The sequence below is a fragment of the Rhamphochromis longiceps genome, linkage group LG11, assembly GCF_057381845.1.
Source record: "Rhamphochromis longiceps isolate RC_006_pf linkage group LG11, R_longiceps_female_GT1.1, whole genome shotgun sequence".
In the NCBI taxonomy this organism is placed as follows: Eukaryota; Metazoa; Chordata; class Actinopteri; order Cichliformes; family Cichlidae; genus Rhamphochromis; species Rhamphochromis longiceps.
In genome coordinates, this window is record NC_140567.1 from 15,417,413 (window position 1) to 15,431,917 (window position 14,505).

A 14,505-nucleotide genomic window follows, 5' to 3' on the forward strand; every position below is an offset into this window, starting at 1 on the left:
CGCACACACCAGCAGAAAACAGAAATAATGTTTTAAATGCAATCATTGTCAGGCCCAAACAATGTCATTTATCAAGGGAGCATTTGGGACTGTATAATAAGTTTCACATTATTAATACAATTTTTCATCCTCTGTCAAGCCTATCTGATTTATGGCACGCATGTGATCTAAGGTGATCATTGAATTACAATTCCAGTAATAAGAGGGAGAATGGACCTGGTCTTTTACTTCTGCCCACTGGAGCACAACCCCCACCCCTCTACCCCCGTTACACACACACACACACACACACACACACACACACACACACACACACACACACACACACACAATCCTAGATAAACACCCTCCAGTTGCAACATACTGCAATTATGCACAACATGCAACGCAGTCACATCAGTCGTATTTGTGTGTAACTTTCACGTTTCGTGGCACGGGGCAAATTTGCTAAATATTTGAGAGTTAAGCAAATATCCCTGCTTCCTAATTTCAGTAAGGAATAGGTGGGAAGACGGGGAAGAGAAAACCAAAAAATGAATGAACCTATGCCTGTTAATTAGATAAGGGACAAAGCTCATTATTCTAAAATTATATTGGGGCTGGAGAGTAAATATGAGCGGCACGTTAAGGGCTCAGTAATGGGACGGGGATGCGAGTCGTTACAAGGCCGAATGATTTACAGCTAGATGCTCTTTGATGTATAGACTGTACCTTTTATTAAGTGGCTGTCGTTACGGTCACTGGCTCAGTCATTTCCCTTTGTGTCTAATCAAAATCCATATCCAGACACTCCGCCATCCTGGCCGCTCCAGATGGGAAAGAAAAAAGTTGTATGGAATATCAGCGTTCCTTCCCCACAGCCAACTCCTCTCCTGCTTCCTCCGCCTGAGCTTTTGCATTCAGCAAATTTGAGCCGAGATTCTTATGATCTGGATAATGCAATCGAACAAGCAACAACAGCAAATAAACAAATGGAAATGTGAAATTCTTTTGAGGTAATTAAATAATAAAGACAGACTCCTATCATAACGTTTTGGATCCAGTTTGAACAAGTATTTGCGCTATTAGCAGTCTTGCTCGGGCTTTATCAGATTAGCTGGTTGTCGAGGGCCCGCTGATCGGCGTCATACATCATCCTGTTTGATTTCTGTTTAGAGCAAATTTGGGGAAGCTGCTAATTGGATTGTGGGAGTCTAGCCCCGGTTAAAGATGGTAAACAGTGGAGCAGGCTTGTCCCCCCAACTCTCAGCCCCACAGGCTTCCAAAACGCCAGCCCTCCTCAGGATCGCCACAATTTATGACACATTTTCCCCGTATTCTTAAAAGATAATTAGGTTTATCACCCATTTCTTTCCCCTCGCAGCCCCTCCCTCTGCTTCCCTTTTGTGTACCTGAGAGAACACAATCGCAGCATAAAAACATAAATATTTCTGCAGCACAGCAGCGCTGGCAGGTGAGCCTAATGAAATTCTAGGAGTGTAATTTGATTTACGAGGTGCTAATGCGGCCTGATATTAGAGAGAAAAAGCTCTGATATGGCTGCCTTGTGCTGTATTTAAGGCCTATCAGAAGCCTGATAAAGAGTATCCTGTCCTCAGCACAGCGGCTGAGTTATTGTCGCAGATATTCATATTGATAGTAATTCTTCCCGACGCAATTTAGTGCCGGCAATATATAAATATGGAGATAATAGTTAATTTTGGTGGCTGCTCAGATTGCAACGCTTTAAATTCAGGACTCGCCAAAAAAAAAGAAAAAACAACTTTGAGCTGCGAAGCATCTGGACGCTTTTTAAAGTGCCGTTTAAAGGATGGGTGGCGGTGCTGGGAAGGGGCCTTTGACCGAACCGCGTCACACAAATCAAACTTTCAGTACTTTTCAGCGGCTGCTAATTTCAGCAGGAAGCTTTTCGGAGCGCTTGATTTGCAGTTCTTTTGCTTGAAACATTGTGATTAATAGTCTGGAAAAAAAAAAACCCTATTAAGCTTTTAAGTTAACTGCATCTGGAAGCAAGATGTCAGGCCAGTGTGTGCGTACACATGCGGGTGGGGGGGGGCATTTTTGTTCATTTTATTAAGCTTTGTGTTGTTGCATTCTTTTACCCAAAAACAAAATAAATTGTAATTTAAGTTTGTGCGCATGCTCGCGTTTACCCTTTGTGCGTTTTAAAAGTGTGTTTGTGGCTACTGAGCTATGGCTCATAATAAAAATAGGCAATAACACGGCCACCACAGAGGGACCTGGCCTTTGCGCCTCCGCTTGCTTCCCTCTCCCCTCCATGCCACCTCGTTGTAGTCATGGCCTCTCCCCATCCCCTAAGTTATGGTCTGAATAACATCGCAACAATATTAAGATAACATTTCCTGATTGTTTGTCAGGCAGCAGGCTCCTTCACCCCGCTTTCATCACGTCCACCGTGTTCATTAAATTGACAATTTGTATTTGCCCTACAGCGGGATAAACAGGAGCTTATCTGATGGGCCTGGTCTTTTATTATTTATTTCATTATCTTTTTTTTTTTTCGTCTTTGCCTTCTCCTCCTCCTCTTTCTCTCGGGATTGAAGGTAAACATAAATCAGCAGCTGCATCTCTGTTGTGTGCCGTTGTTTATATTGCAGTCATATGCAGCGGCACTCCTCTCCGAGGAGATTCATCTACAATGCTCTGCAGACACATGTGGCCTCTTCATGGAGGTTTTAGCTGTTGTTTTGTGTGACATGCTGGCTTTACACTCCTGCTGGTCTCAGTGTGATATAACTCAGTAGCTGTTTCACTTTAAAATGCCCTTCTGCGCAGACCTACTCCTAAGAGAGTCTCCTCTTCTTCTTTTTCTTTATTTCTTTCTTCTTCTTTTTTTTCTCACTGCAGTGTTTGTCCTTTTTGTTTCATGCAGCAGGCCAGGGATGGATGCCTTTGTTCATTTGTAGGTTAAACTAGCACCATCTAGGAAGCTGATTTGAGTACCCACAGACCACATTGACTACAGCGCATTCTCTGAAGCGTTTCTCCTAAGCGCTGTGAGCGATGATGTTGCCCCGCTCAATATCTTAGCCCGGGAACAAGCCTGTCGTCAGTCAACATAGTGCGCGCAAACGAAAAATAACGAAGCCGGCGCCCTTACTTAGGAAACAGTTGTCCCAGGAATTTAATCTTTTAGCCATTTTTTACCCAACACCCCTCTCTAATCAGGTTTCAATTGACTGCCATTGAAGGAATAGCTTCTCCTCAGACACATATATAGGTCCGAACCCAGTCAGACACCATTTAAGGCTTACTCAGTCTTCCTCCCAATATCTTGGAGAGCTCAAGGCCAAATGATTTAATCTTCATTCAGCTAATTTAGTCTGGATTTAAGCTGCCGGGTTGTCGAAGTGCAGAGTGATGGAGTCTGAAAACAGGATGAGAGAGAAAAGGGATGGGGGGTAGAGGAAAAAACGGAAGGATGGAGGGAGGGAAAAGAGCAAGCGAGATAAAGTTAGAGCGATGGAGGGAGAAAGAGAGAGGCAATGGAGGAGGAGGAGGAGGTGGGGGCTGAAGATGATGATCCATCCTGACCCTAGTGAATGCTGTCATGTTCCTCCCTCCAGGTAATCTCTCTCACTCACTCGCTATTTTGCATGTGAAAATGCTCTCCTGACAGTTGCATATCAGATAAATTTTCTCTCTTTTTTTCCCTCCCCCCCTCTTTCCCTTCGCCAAATAAACAACAGTCTTCACTTTGAAGTTGTCTGTTTGTGTCAGTTTGGCTTGAGGCGAGAGTCGGCCTCTCTCCCTCTTTCTGTCTTTGTGTTACAGTGTGAGAGCATCGACAGATTATTTCCTCTTACAGCGACCGGCCAACACAGCACGGAAACCAGGCAGAGAAATTTTAGCCATCCAAAAAAACAAAAAACAGCCAACATAATTAGTACAGTTGATTTAAAAAATAAATAGATAAGTTTGATGGGCACTTGTAGTCAGGAGGAGCAGAGGTGACACTGCCACTCTTACCTCTGACATCAGAGAATGTCTGTTTCTTGGTTAGAGAATTATTTTTTGCATCTTTTAGTCTTAATCATACTAAAATCGTGCTCTTTTTTAACACTCTGTCATTCAGTGTACATCAACAGCACATGATTACTGTTTATACTAACACATCCTCTGTGAGGACCCCTAAACATGGCACCACCTCACCACTAGGGGGTGATAGTGAGTATATGGTAATGAGTCAGGTCCTCCTTTCTGGGCCTGTTAAGAGGTATAGAGGCTCCTCCTGAGGGATTTCTGTCTCAATTAAGGCCAGTGTGGCCTGTGATGTTCTGACAGTAGCTCTATATGGCTGAACTGACAGCAGGATCACATTACAGTATAGATATGGTAATCAGTGACAGTATAGACACAGTAGCATGCAGTTTGCTGAATGAGGAGGGAGGAGAGTCACCTGCATCTCTGAATAAATCCACACATGGTGTCAATCATGTCGTGTTGGTTTGTGATCAGAAGGGAAAAAGGAAGAGAGCAGGAAAAACATGAGGAGGAGATGGAGACACGCAAGAGGCTGAAAGGCAGTGATATAACGAGTAGAAGTAGAAGTTGCTTCAGATTACAGATGGGATTTTTGCCTTCTGTGGCCTTAGCTAATCAGTGCTTGACAGTAATATGAAAATAAAACATGCAAAACAAGAAGGGAAAAAATTAACTAATGGGTTTCTCTGTCTCTGTCTCTTTTTATATTTGAATGTATTTTCACAGTTAAAACAGTCATCTGTTGGCTTTATCCTTTTCTGTATGTGGTCATTTAAAACCAAGAAGACCAAACATATAGAGTGCCAAATTGTTTTTCAGATTCAAGAATACTTGTTATCTACTAACAAACCTTTTTTTTTAAATGCTGGAAATTGTAATGCAGTTTTTAGACATGATTTTGGCTTCCCATAATTGAGTGCAATTGAAAGATATTGAGAATGCATGCTCAGCCAACAGAAAGCAAAGCAAAAAGAAAATCCAAATCAAACACCCCCTAAATCAGCTCCCGATCCCGTGCCTGCATGTGCCAATCACAGCTGCTCCCTCCACGTTTCCTAGATGTAGTCTGGATGAGTAACGCCACGCTAAACGACAGATATACAACAAATAACATACCAGAACAGAAAGAAGAGATTGTACCAAGAAGTGGATCAGCATCTTTTTTTATTTTTCGGGGGGAAATACTTGAGATCTGTGAAGCGGTGCTAAGAACAAAGCATAAGCCAATAAATCCAAGTCATTTAACCTCTCGAAAACACACCTCGTTGTGAACGTCATATGTAAAAATGAAAGCTGTACCCTATTCATCTATGTAGATATAGATATAGATATTTAATTCTCTTCCAAGTGATTAAGTGAATAATCATTAATTTAGTGTAAGTGAATAAAGAGGACCAAGCCTATTTTGATCCAAAGATGACTTTAATACATATTTGCCACTAAGATTAGAACTGAACAAATATAATCTATACATTAATATACCTGATGAGTAGTTAACATAGATTGGAAACACAAGTGGCACAATCACAAACAAACCTTTACATGAGCTCAGATAGATGGATGGATTATATGGTAAATGGCCTGTATTTATATAGCGCTTTACTAGTCCCTAAGGACCCCAAAGCGCTTTACATATCCAGTCATCCACCCATTCACACTCACATTCACACACTGGTGATGGCAAGCTACATTGTAGCCACAGCCACCCTGGGGCGCACTGACAGAGGCGAGGCTGCCGGACACTGGCGCCACCGGGCCCTCTGACCACCACCAGTAGGCAACGGGTGAAGTGTCTTGCCCAAGGACACGACGACCGAGACTGTCCAAGCCGAGGCTCGAACCGGCAACCTTCCGATTACAAGGCGACCTCCCAACTCTTGAGCCACGATTGCCCTACTTGCGCACATACGCTGACAAAAATGATAATTCCTTCTGGCCTCGGAGTTGCGTGTTGTGCTTCTATGTGTTTTTGTTTACATAAGAATGTCAGCTGAATTCTTGACAAAATAAATGGTAAAATTATGAGCCTGAGCTAAGAGGAAAACAAATATGCTGCGACATGTTTTTGTCATTTCTCGTCAGGCTGGTTTTGTCCACTTGTTTGCTTTGTATTGAGATTTTTTTGCATGTGCTCCTCTGCACACAAGGACACACTAGTGAACTAGTGAACCAGCTAAGTACTGGAAGATTCCAGTCCAAATGGATTTTTGGAGTTCACAGCTTGAGTGTGGGACAGTTTTGGATTTTAGTTGAAGTAGCGCGAAAAGACCATGAAGGTGAACTTTATTTGAAAGTGTTAGCAGTTCCAGTGCAACTACTTTTGTCTGCTCCTTTGTCATGAGGGGTCGTAACAGCAGGTAGCTCAGTGTATTTGATTTTATGTCAAATACAAGGAGGATCTATGTGTAAAACTCTGTCTAACCCCGATTTTTGGTAGCAGAAGCAGAATCTAATTAATTTAATTTTTATTTTTATTTTACTTTATTGTAATTATTTGTGAGACAGTATTCTGCAAAAAATGTCATCACTGTGCCCGTCCTACATTTAGGTTATTTTCTTTCATTTCTGACTTATACGATGTTACATTGTTAGAGTGGTCAGTGTATATGTGCGTTATCCTCATGAGTCAAGGGCACTGAGAGCGCATATCCTTAATGCAGTCGCTTTAGGTGTACAGTTCTGGCTGTCATCAGAGAAGCTCCACCCACCTGTTCAAACCTTCCATTTGCAAAAGGTAGCCAATCAGAAGAAAGTAGCCTTAAAGCAAGAGCAGCAAAAATAATTTATGTTGCGTAGTTGATGAACTGAGGTCTGGTATGAGAGAAAAAAGGATTATTTTGAACCATTAATCACATAAAGCTGCTCTTTCAAAGTACAAGAATAAAAAAAAATGGAGTAGGAAGTGAGCATGAAGGGTCCCCGTTAAGGAGTGATAAACGTGGAGGTTTGAAAGCAAAACAGGTCATTTCCTGAAGCCACACAATCCCTGCCCAATAAGTCCTTCTTAAAATAGTTTGAGAACTCTGTTGGGTTTTGTTGACACTGAATTGGCACATATTTGTTTAGTTTCTTTCCTCTCCTATAAAAAGTTTCCAAATATTTTTCATTTCCAAACCTCCATCTTTGCCTTTCTTCTTTCTCCCCATATTCACCTTCCCTGCTCTTTCGCACGCATGCATACACAAACCCATTCACCAAACCGCTTCTCTGTCTCTCTCTCTCTTCCCTTCACCGTGGTTCTTTTGCATGGTGCCTAGCTGTTTAGAGGCAGTATGCATATGTATGGGCGAGACGGTGGATCGTGACGGGATCTGACATGCGGGGACAAGATCAAAGCGCTCCATCTGATCCCATAAAAACAGACGCAAACCCTCCTCTCATCCTTACAAACCCCCCACTGATAGTCAACTCTGCCAGCACTGACTCCTCCATCTTCTCTCCTCTCCTCTTCCTTTTCTCTCTTTTTACCTCCATCCCAGCATGCCTCGTTCCCACGTAAAGGCCTGCCTGCCTGCCTGACTTTGCGATTACGCCCTGTGATAAACAATGGCCCGTTTAGCTCATAAAGCAGGAGTGTTGTGCATAATGCTTACAATAAAAGATAGCATCTCTTCACTCATCTTATTTACCTCTCCCGTGGTGGCACAGGCGACGAGCTGTTCTATAAATACCGCAGAGAGGAAGGAAAGGGAAGGAAATGCAGATGCAGACATCCATCTGTTGATCAAATAAAATACCTGCCAAGTCCGTTGATGAGAACAAGAGGAAAATGGAACTATTTATAAATGCACTTGCACTTACAGCCAGGTGATGAAGGTGCCATTTTAAATCTCCTCCATCCTGTCTGGTAACGTGAGGTTAGTCTGAACCGGTGCAGGTTGACACCCATATCACATTTTGACTCATCTTTATGGAACATATAGATTGATGCGGAAGCCAGGACCCCCCCCAACACCATTCCCTTCTCTCCTCTCCTCCACCACCCCAGCTTTAATTCCCTCCTTTCTCCTTTTTCCCTGCCTCCTTTTCTTTCTCCTTTGCCCCCCACCACCACCAACAACAACCCCCTTTCCAGTAAGGAAGATGTATGAGTTTGAATTATTGATTCAGACACATGCTACATGCTGCTCGGAGTCATTATTTGTTCAGGTGAGTGTCATGCTGCTCGCTATGAAACAGATACCACGGGGATTAAGCGACACAATCAGGACTTAAAGACAGCCGCCCTCCCTAAAATAACATGGCCCTCGCTGCAAGACGAATGCTCCCCAAAACCCGACTTCATTTGTTTATGACTCGCACATTAGTCATTCTGCAGCTAAATTATAGCGCGGGGGTAAAGATTAATTCAAGCGCGCGCTTTTTCTATTGTTTTTTTTCCCCCTTAGTTCTTTGTGTTTTATTCGTGAAGCTTAATAACACAGCAGATGACTATAGGTGCAAACATCCTACACACTGAATTAAAAAAAATAAATATATATTTTTAAAAAGACAGAGAGCGAACATGCAGCTTTTGTCGGTCGTAGGCGTGGGTGCGAAAATAGACAGATGTCCAGAGCGAAGACAGAATGACATGCATATTCACAGTTTTGCCCTGATTCGCATAACGGGGGCTTTTATAACAAAATACCTCAACAAACGCTACATCGTGCTTTACATTCATTGGATTGATACTGATAATCTAAAGCTAGGTGAGAGCGCTGATGTTGATGATGTGAGCGGTTAGTTAAAAACAAAGCAAAACAAAAAAAGACGATTAGTTTGGGTGGAGGGAAGCTCTAATACAAGGGCCTCGAGAGAATGAAGCGGGAGGTAAAATGTTGCTAACTGTTCATTTAGCCCTGGCTAAGTGGTCAGGGACACTGGACAGGTGAACTCTATTCTCCCCACTGGCCCTGCAGGGTGTGTGTGTGTGTGTGTGTGTGTGTGTGTGTGTGTGTGTGTGTGTGTGGACTGTAACAGAATTTCTCTAGTCCTTTGGGCCCTGGTGCAAAGCAGAGAATAAATGGTGGAGGTGGCAGGCCAGGACAGAAAAATCAATGCCTGCTTATACAGACATGACACACCAGCAGCCAGCTGCATTCTGTGTGCGTTGAGTGTGTGTGTGTGCACGAGTGTGGGCGTAGATGTACAGCGTACAATCATATGGCCCTCTGGTCCGTGGTTGTGAGTGCAACTACCCAGCAACCTCCATTTCCTCTCTCACAGGGTGGATTTTTCTAGCGTTTTGCGTCAGCTTCGGGATCAGTAAATAACCCTTTGTTTCTCCCCCTCACCCCCTCCTTCTCCTCCTCTTCGTTCCTACCTGCCCCATCTTATTCTCTTGCAGGAAGTTTGAATGTGAGTTGTGCGAGCGCTCCTTCAGCGAAAAATGGGCCCTCAACAACCACATGAAACTGCACAGTGGAGAGAAACCATATAAGTGTGCCTGGCCATCCTGCCACTACGCCTTCCTCAACCTGTCAGCCATGAAGGACCACTACAGGACGCACACGGGTGAGACAGAGTTAGCAACCTCCACTGTGAACCATTACTGCTGCTGCTCCTCCATAAACACACTGACTGACACACTCTGAAGTGCAAAATTCATGGGATTAGCTTTTTTTTTTATATGTATATACAGGCAATCAGTGCTTTTATGAGTCTGGGACAAAGGGTTATTTATCAAGAAAGGCTATGGTTGGATCAGACAAAATGTACTTTTTCATTCCTCTATAGCTGCTATCTGCTATTCAACAAAATGAAGTTTATGTGAACTGTGAAATTCTCACATTAATTATGAATCTTCACAGCTTTGTTTGGAATAAATATATGCAAGTTTTTGGCCGGTAATAGCCTCAGCTTGTCCATCTGTACTGATTTTCAACATCCAGGGAAAGTCGAGAACTAGTTCTTGGCGCTCTTGCAGACACTTGCTAGATGGTTAAACACACCTTCTGAACCCGATAGGACTGTCACTGTTATATGATATTGTATCGGCCAATTAATAGCCAAAGGGACGAGCAAAACAGCACGGGGATGTTTGAATTTTTGTGTTTGTTTTGTTTTGTGCCATCCTCCAGACTTGGATGCTCGAATGTGTGTAGTTCTCAAATCCAACTGGTTGTCATGTGTATTTCCCCAAAAATCCATCTGGTCGCCAAGTGTGTCTTCCTCAAATCCAGCTGGTCAATGAGTGTGTGTTCATCAAGTCCATCTGATCGTCGAGAGTATTTTTGTTTTTTTTTCCCTTGCTTTACACCAATCCTGTGTGTATGGGTTTTTTTCAGTGATGCAAAATGGACTACATTTATGTAGCACTTTTCTTGTCTTATTGACCGCTGAAAGCTCTTTACACCACAGGCTTTTTTTCTTCGATAATTGGATCAAACCCTGACCTTCCGATTAGTGGAAAACCTGCTTTACTGCCTGAGCTGCAGCTGCCTCAGAAAAATAAAAAGCAGGAAAAACCCACTTATGATTCTCTGTCCTTTCATATAGGTATCCAACCTTTGATCCAAAAAGCGAAGCATTAGGAATTAGAAGGTTCCCATTTCTTTAAAAATCTGTTATTTATCGACAGCTTTTGGATACAACACTGATTCAACTGGCAATTCAGAAGATCTTTTCTAACCTCACCTGGAAACTACTTTTTATAACTAACCAATAACCAATCAATAATCAGTAATTTAGCTGCTTTCTTATTCCACTACAAAGTGAATCGCTTGATTAGAAGCGATGAAACCAGCCAGTGAGTCTTTGCACTGAGATGAATGATTACTTTAATTGTGCATTTCCCCTCTGATTCCATCCTTCCATTTCATTTCTGTACATACAGTAAAGAATACTTTAGGACTGCTTTGAATTGTGTGGTTTTCTTCTTTAACTTGCTAAAAACTTTGGATGGACAGATGGTGCAGTGGGAGGATATTGTCTTGAATAAGAGCCCCTCGATAGGAGCCCAAGTCAGTTTCTTTGAAAGTGTCTTTATGCCGCAGCCCAGCAGTTTCCCCTCGGCCTCAGTAATGTCCCACACATGGCTCCTTGATGCCCTTTTAAGTCAATGACAGAAGCAGCAGCAGCCAGTGGCCTGACAGCCTGACTGAGTGCTTGCAGGAGAGCCCTCCATCCGTCACGGGTGCCTGCTGTGTGCGCGGGTTTCTATGTGTGTCAGTGCGAGGCTTGCTGAATGTTATTTTAAATGTGTTTTAACAGTGATGTAACGTCAAGGCGCCTCTGACATAATTAGATGTTTTATTTTCATTTGTTTCCAGCTCTCATCATTCCCCATCAAGTGGCTGGCGTCACGCTGTCACTTAGCTGTCATTTGAAGAGGTGTGGGATGGTATGCTGTGGTGTGTGTGTGTGTGTGTGTTTGTGTGAATTTGGTAGGGGGAAACACAGACTTGAGAGCGAGTTGAGCGATTGAGGGGGGGGGGGGGTGATTGAATATAGGAACTTGAAAGATCACGGGTGACCAAAAAAGAAATATAAAAGTAGGAGAATTAAGATTGAACCTGAAACAACCTCATTTTAGTCAGCAGCAAGACCTGACTTGATTAGCGACGCCCCAAAAAAAGCTAACACAATTTGCTCTGCTGTGACCTCCGACACTCCTTTGCCAGTTATAATTGGTGCTGGGTTAGGGCGGCTAGCTACAGCTTTACAATCATTGCAATCACATTCCAGCAGCCAACCTGACACACTGAAATATTATCTGCATATGTGTGATCTGTTTAAAAGTTATAAATCGTCTCCTTCACAGGGCTAAGATGCAATACTAATAAAATAAGTAGGAGATTTAAAAGTTGAACTAATCTGCCCAGGGAACAGAGCAGTCAGTAATGGAGGGCGTGCGAGTTAGAGTACATGCATCTGGATTATGTAGAGGCTCGCAGGACGATGACTAACTGCTGTGTTTGCACTGGAGCAGAGTGTAATGATACGTAGCTCATTAGTTGTAAAAGTGTAAAATTAAACGTCACAACGCGAGGAAAGAGAAACCAAAGCATCCCTACATCGAGAACGTCATCACAGTTACAAGTTCTGATTGACTAGGTTTATGTCAGGTGTGTTTGATTGGTTTATAACACTTAAAATAAGATTCCTAATTGCTCAAAACAGCAGTTAGAGCATCAAATTGGAACACTATGGGCAGGATGGGCATAGGCTGAGGAATCAAACGGCATGCAAAGACAACAACATGTATATTCTTGAGTAATGCTGAAACCTTCCTCTGAAAAGATATAATTTGGCATAGCAGGACAAGTTTAGGATTAGCAATAGCATGTTTTCTTAAACACTGACCAGGACCAGAGAATTACCACTCTCCGAACTTCAGGGAACTCTTTTGAAAATGGATTTTCAATAATTCAGCACACCAAGAGTCACTCTGCGGCAGTCCTCATTTAGATATTACTCATTAAAGCAGCAGTAGTGACTACCTGTTGATAGTTATCTCTAATCAGTGTAAACAGTTACTATTTTTTACTGGATGTGAGACAGTTAGTGTTGTATATTTCCTTATTACACTTATAATACAAGAAACCAAAATTAGGTGACGGTACTTCTTTATTTGCTAGCTAGCTCCAACTGTTGAAATGTGCTAGCAACAGTTGTCACTTGTTGTTTCTTGGTTTGAAATGAGAATCCTGCTTTTATTTAACTTATTTTGGACTTCAATATTGCTTTGTGGTGATTTTTTTTAACCACTTTTTTCAGAAGCTACAAAATATTTTATGCCCTATTTTATGAGTGTTAGCATTTCATGTGCCAATATAATGTTCAGTGGTACATAAAGGTACAATAGAGTGACATAAGATGAACAGCAGAGCATCTGTGACCGATCAAGTTTTCAGTTTAACATTTGATACATGGGGGGAAAAGTTGTTTCTTTGCATATCTTAAACTATAATAATATAGCATAGTTTATTAGTAGATGTATATTTCATTTTAACAATTGAAATCTGCTCGACATTTAGTAACTAAAGCTTAATTTCAGAGGTGGACACCCAATGACCACCTTTAGACACACCCCTGCATTCTGGAGGTATTAGGGACAGAGAGGGGGATGAGTTCTCTCAGCCTACAGCAAAGTTTACACTAAATATGACAAATTTTAACCCCAGAAAAACTTTTTCTCACACTCAGCCTGCGTTTACTGCCTTTGCCCACTGTGTCTGTCTCAGAGAGAAGTGGCTGGAGTTTCAACATAAAGCTTTATATAGCCTCTGTAGAAACTATCTACACCCTCACTTATCTTAACTGCACTACTGTATAGCTCTGTGTAAATAATCATTCTGTACATTCGATAATCTTTAATCCTACAACTGTTTACAACTTGCATAGTTCCCATTTCTGTATAGCTGTATATCCCAGATTCTGTAAAGTTATTTATTTCATATTCTGTATAGTTTTTCATATTTATATCCTGTTCATATCCTGTACATAGCTTGTACTCACTACAGCCTGTACATACTTATAGTTATAGAATATTCACAACATACTTCATACCGTGTACATTATAACATACCATAATAGACCCATTTCTGTAATATACTCACATATCTATATTATTGCTAATATATATTGTAATATATCTATATCACTAAAGCACTTCTGGATGGATGCAAACTGCATTTCGTTGCCCTGTACCTGTGCATGTGCAATGACAATAAAGTTGAATTCTATTCTATTCTATTCTATAAACTTCATTGGTCGTCTCAGAGTCAGTCTAAATCTTACAGTACTTGTTTTTCAGACACATGCTTCAAAATAGAAACATTCACACTCACCAGCTCTGCACCACCAGCTTCACCTTTCCTACTGTTTTCCCAACAGCTTCAGTAACCTCATATCCTTGATTTAATGTGAAAACATTCTACTGACTACAAGAAATAAATACTTATTAATGAGGGTTTGCTTTAACTACTTGCAAACTTGTAACTGTGATTGGCATGAAAGTCATCAATGGTTCTAATGAGTCAGTTGATGGGTACTTAACTCGCCTACGATATTTTTTTCCTTTTGTTCTTCTTACTCTTCCTTTCCCTCCTGTACATCATTTATCTGACTGCTTTCTTTTCTAAGATATCAGCCGTTAACATTTGCTTGATAGATAATAGTCATCCCATGGATACGAGAAAAGGGAAAGACTTGTTACTCATGGCCACTGATAATTGGTCATGAAAATGTGCATATTAATGATCCTGAAACTGACTTCATGGACCATTGTTAGTCAGTGGTGCTAATTTTGGCCGTTATTCAAATATATTGTTTATAAGGTTGGGGAAACCTGCAGTCAGGTGAGGTTTCTCCCACTGAAAACGCAACGTCTAGATGACCAAAATCAAGTTAGTGGGATCCCATGGATAGAGTTGCTGATTGTGACATGCTGAGCCCCGCTCCCTAAAAGGACAGCTTAAAAAAAGTTAAAATCTCTGCGCTCCTTCTCCTGCCTCTAATGGGATTCACTGTTGCTCTCTGATTTGTGTGTTTTTTATGTTAATCATTCTCTGCTCA

General features: G+C 41.8%; 1 protein-coding gene across 1 annotated transcript in view; it reads left to right on the forward strand.

Annotated features, from left to right (window-relative positions):
• znf407 (zinc finger protein 407) overlaps positions 1-14,505 on the forward strand; it is a 165,894-nt gene that overhangs the window by 88,370 nt on the left and 63,019 nt on the right. Inside the window, exon 6 of the mRNA XM_085422463.1 lies at positions 9,335-9,501. Within this exon, the coding sequence (XP_085278589.1) occupies positions 9,335-9,501 (167 nt within the window). The remainder of the gene's footprint in view (positions 1-9,334; positions 9,502-14,505) is intronic.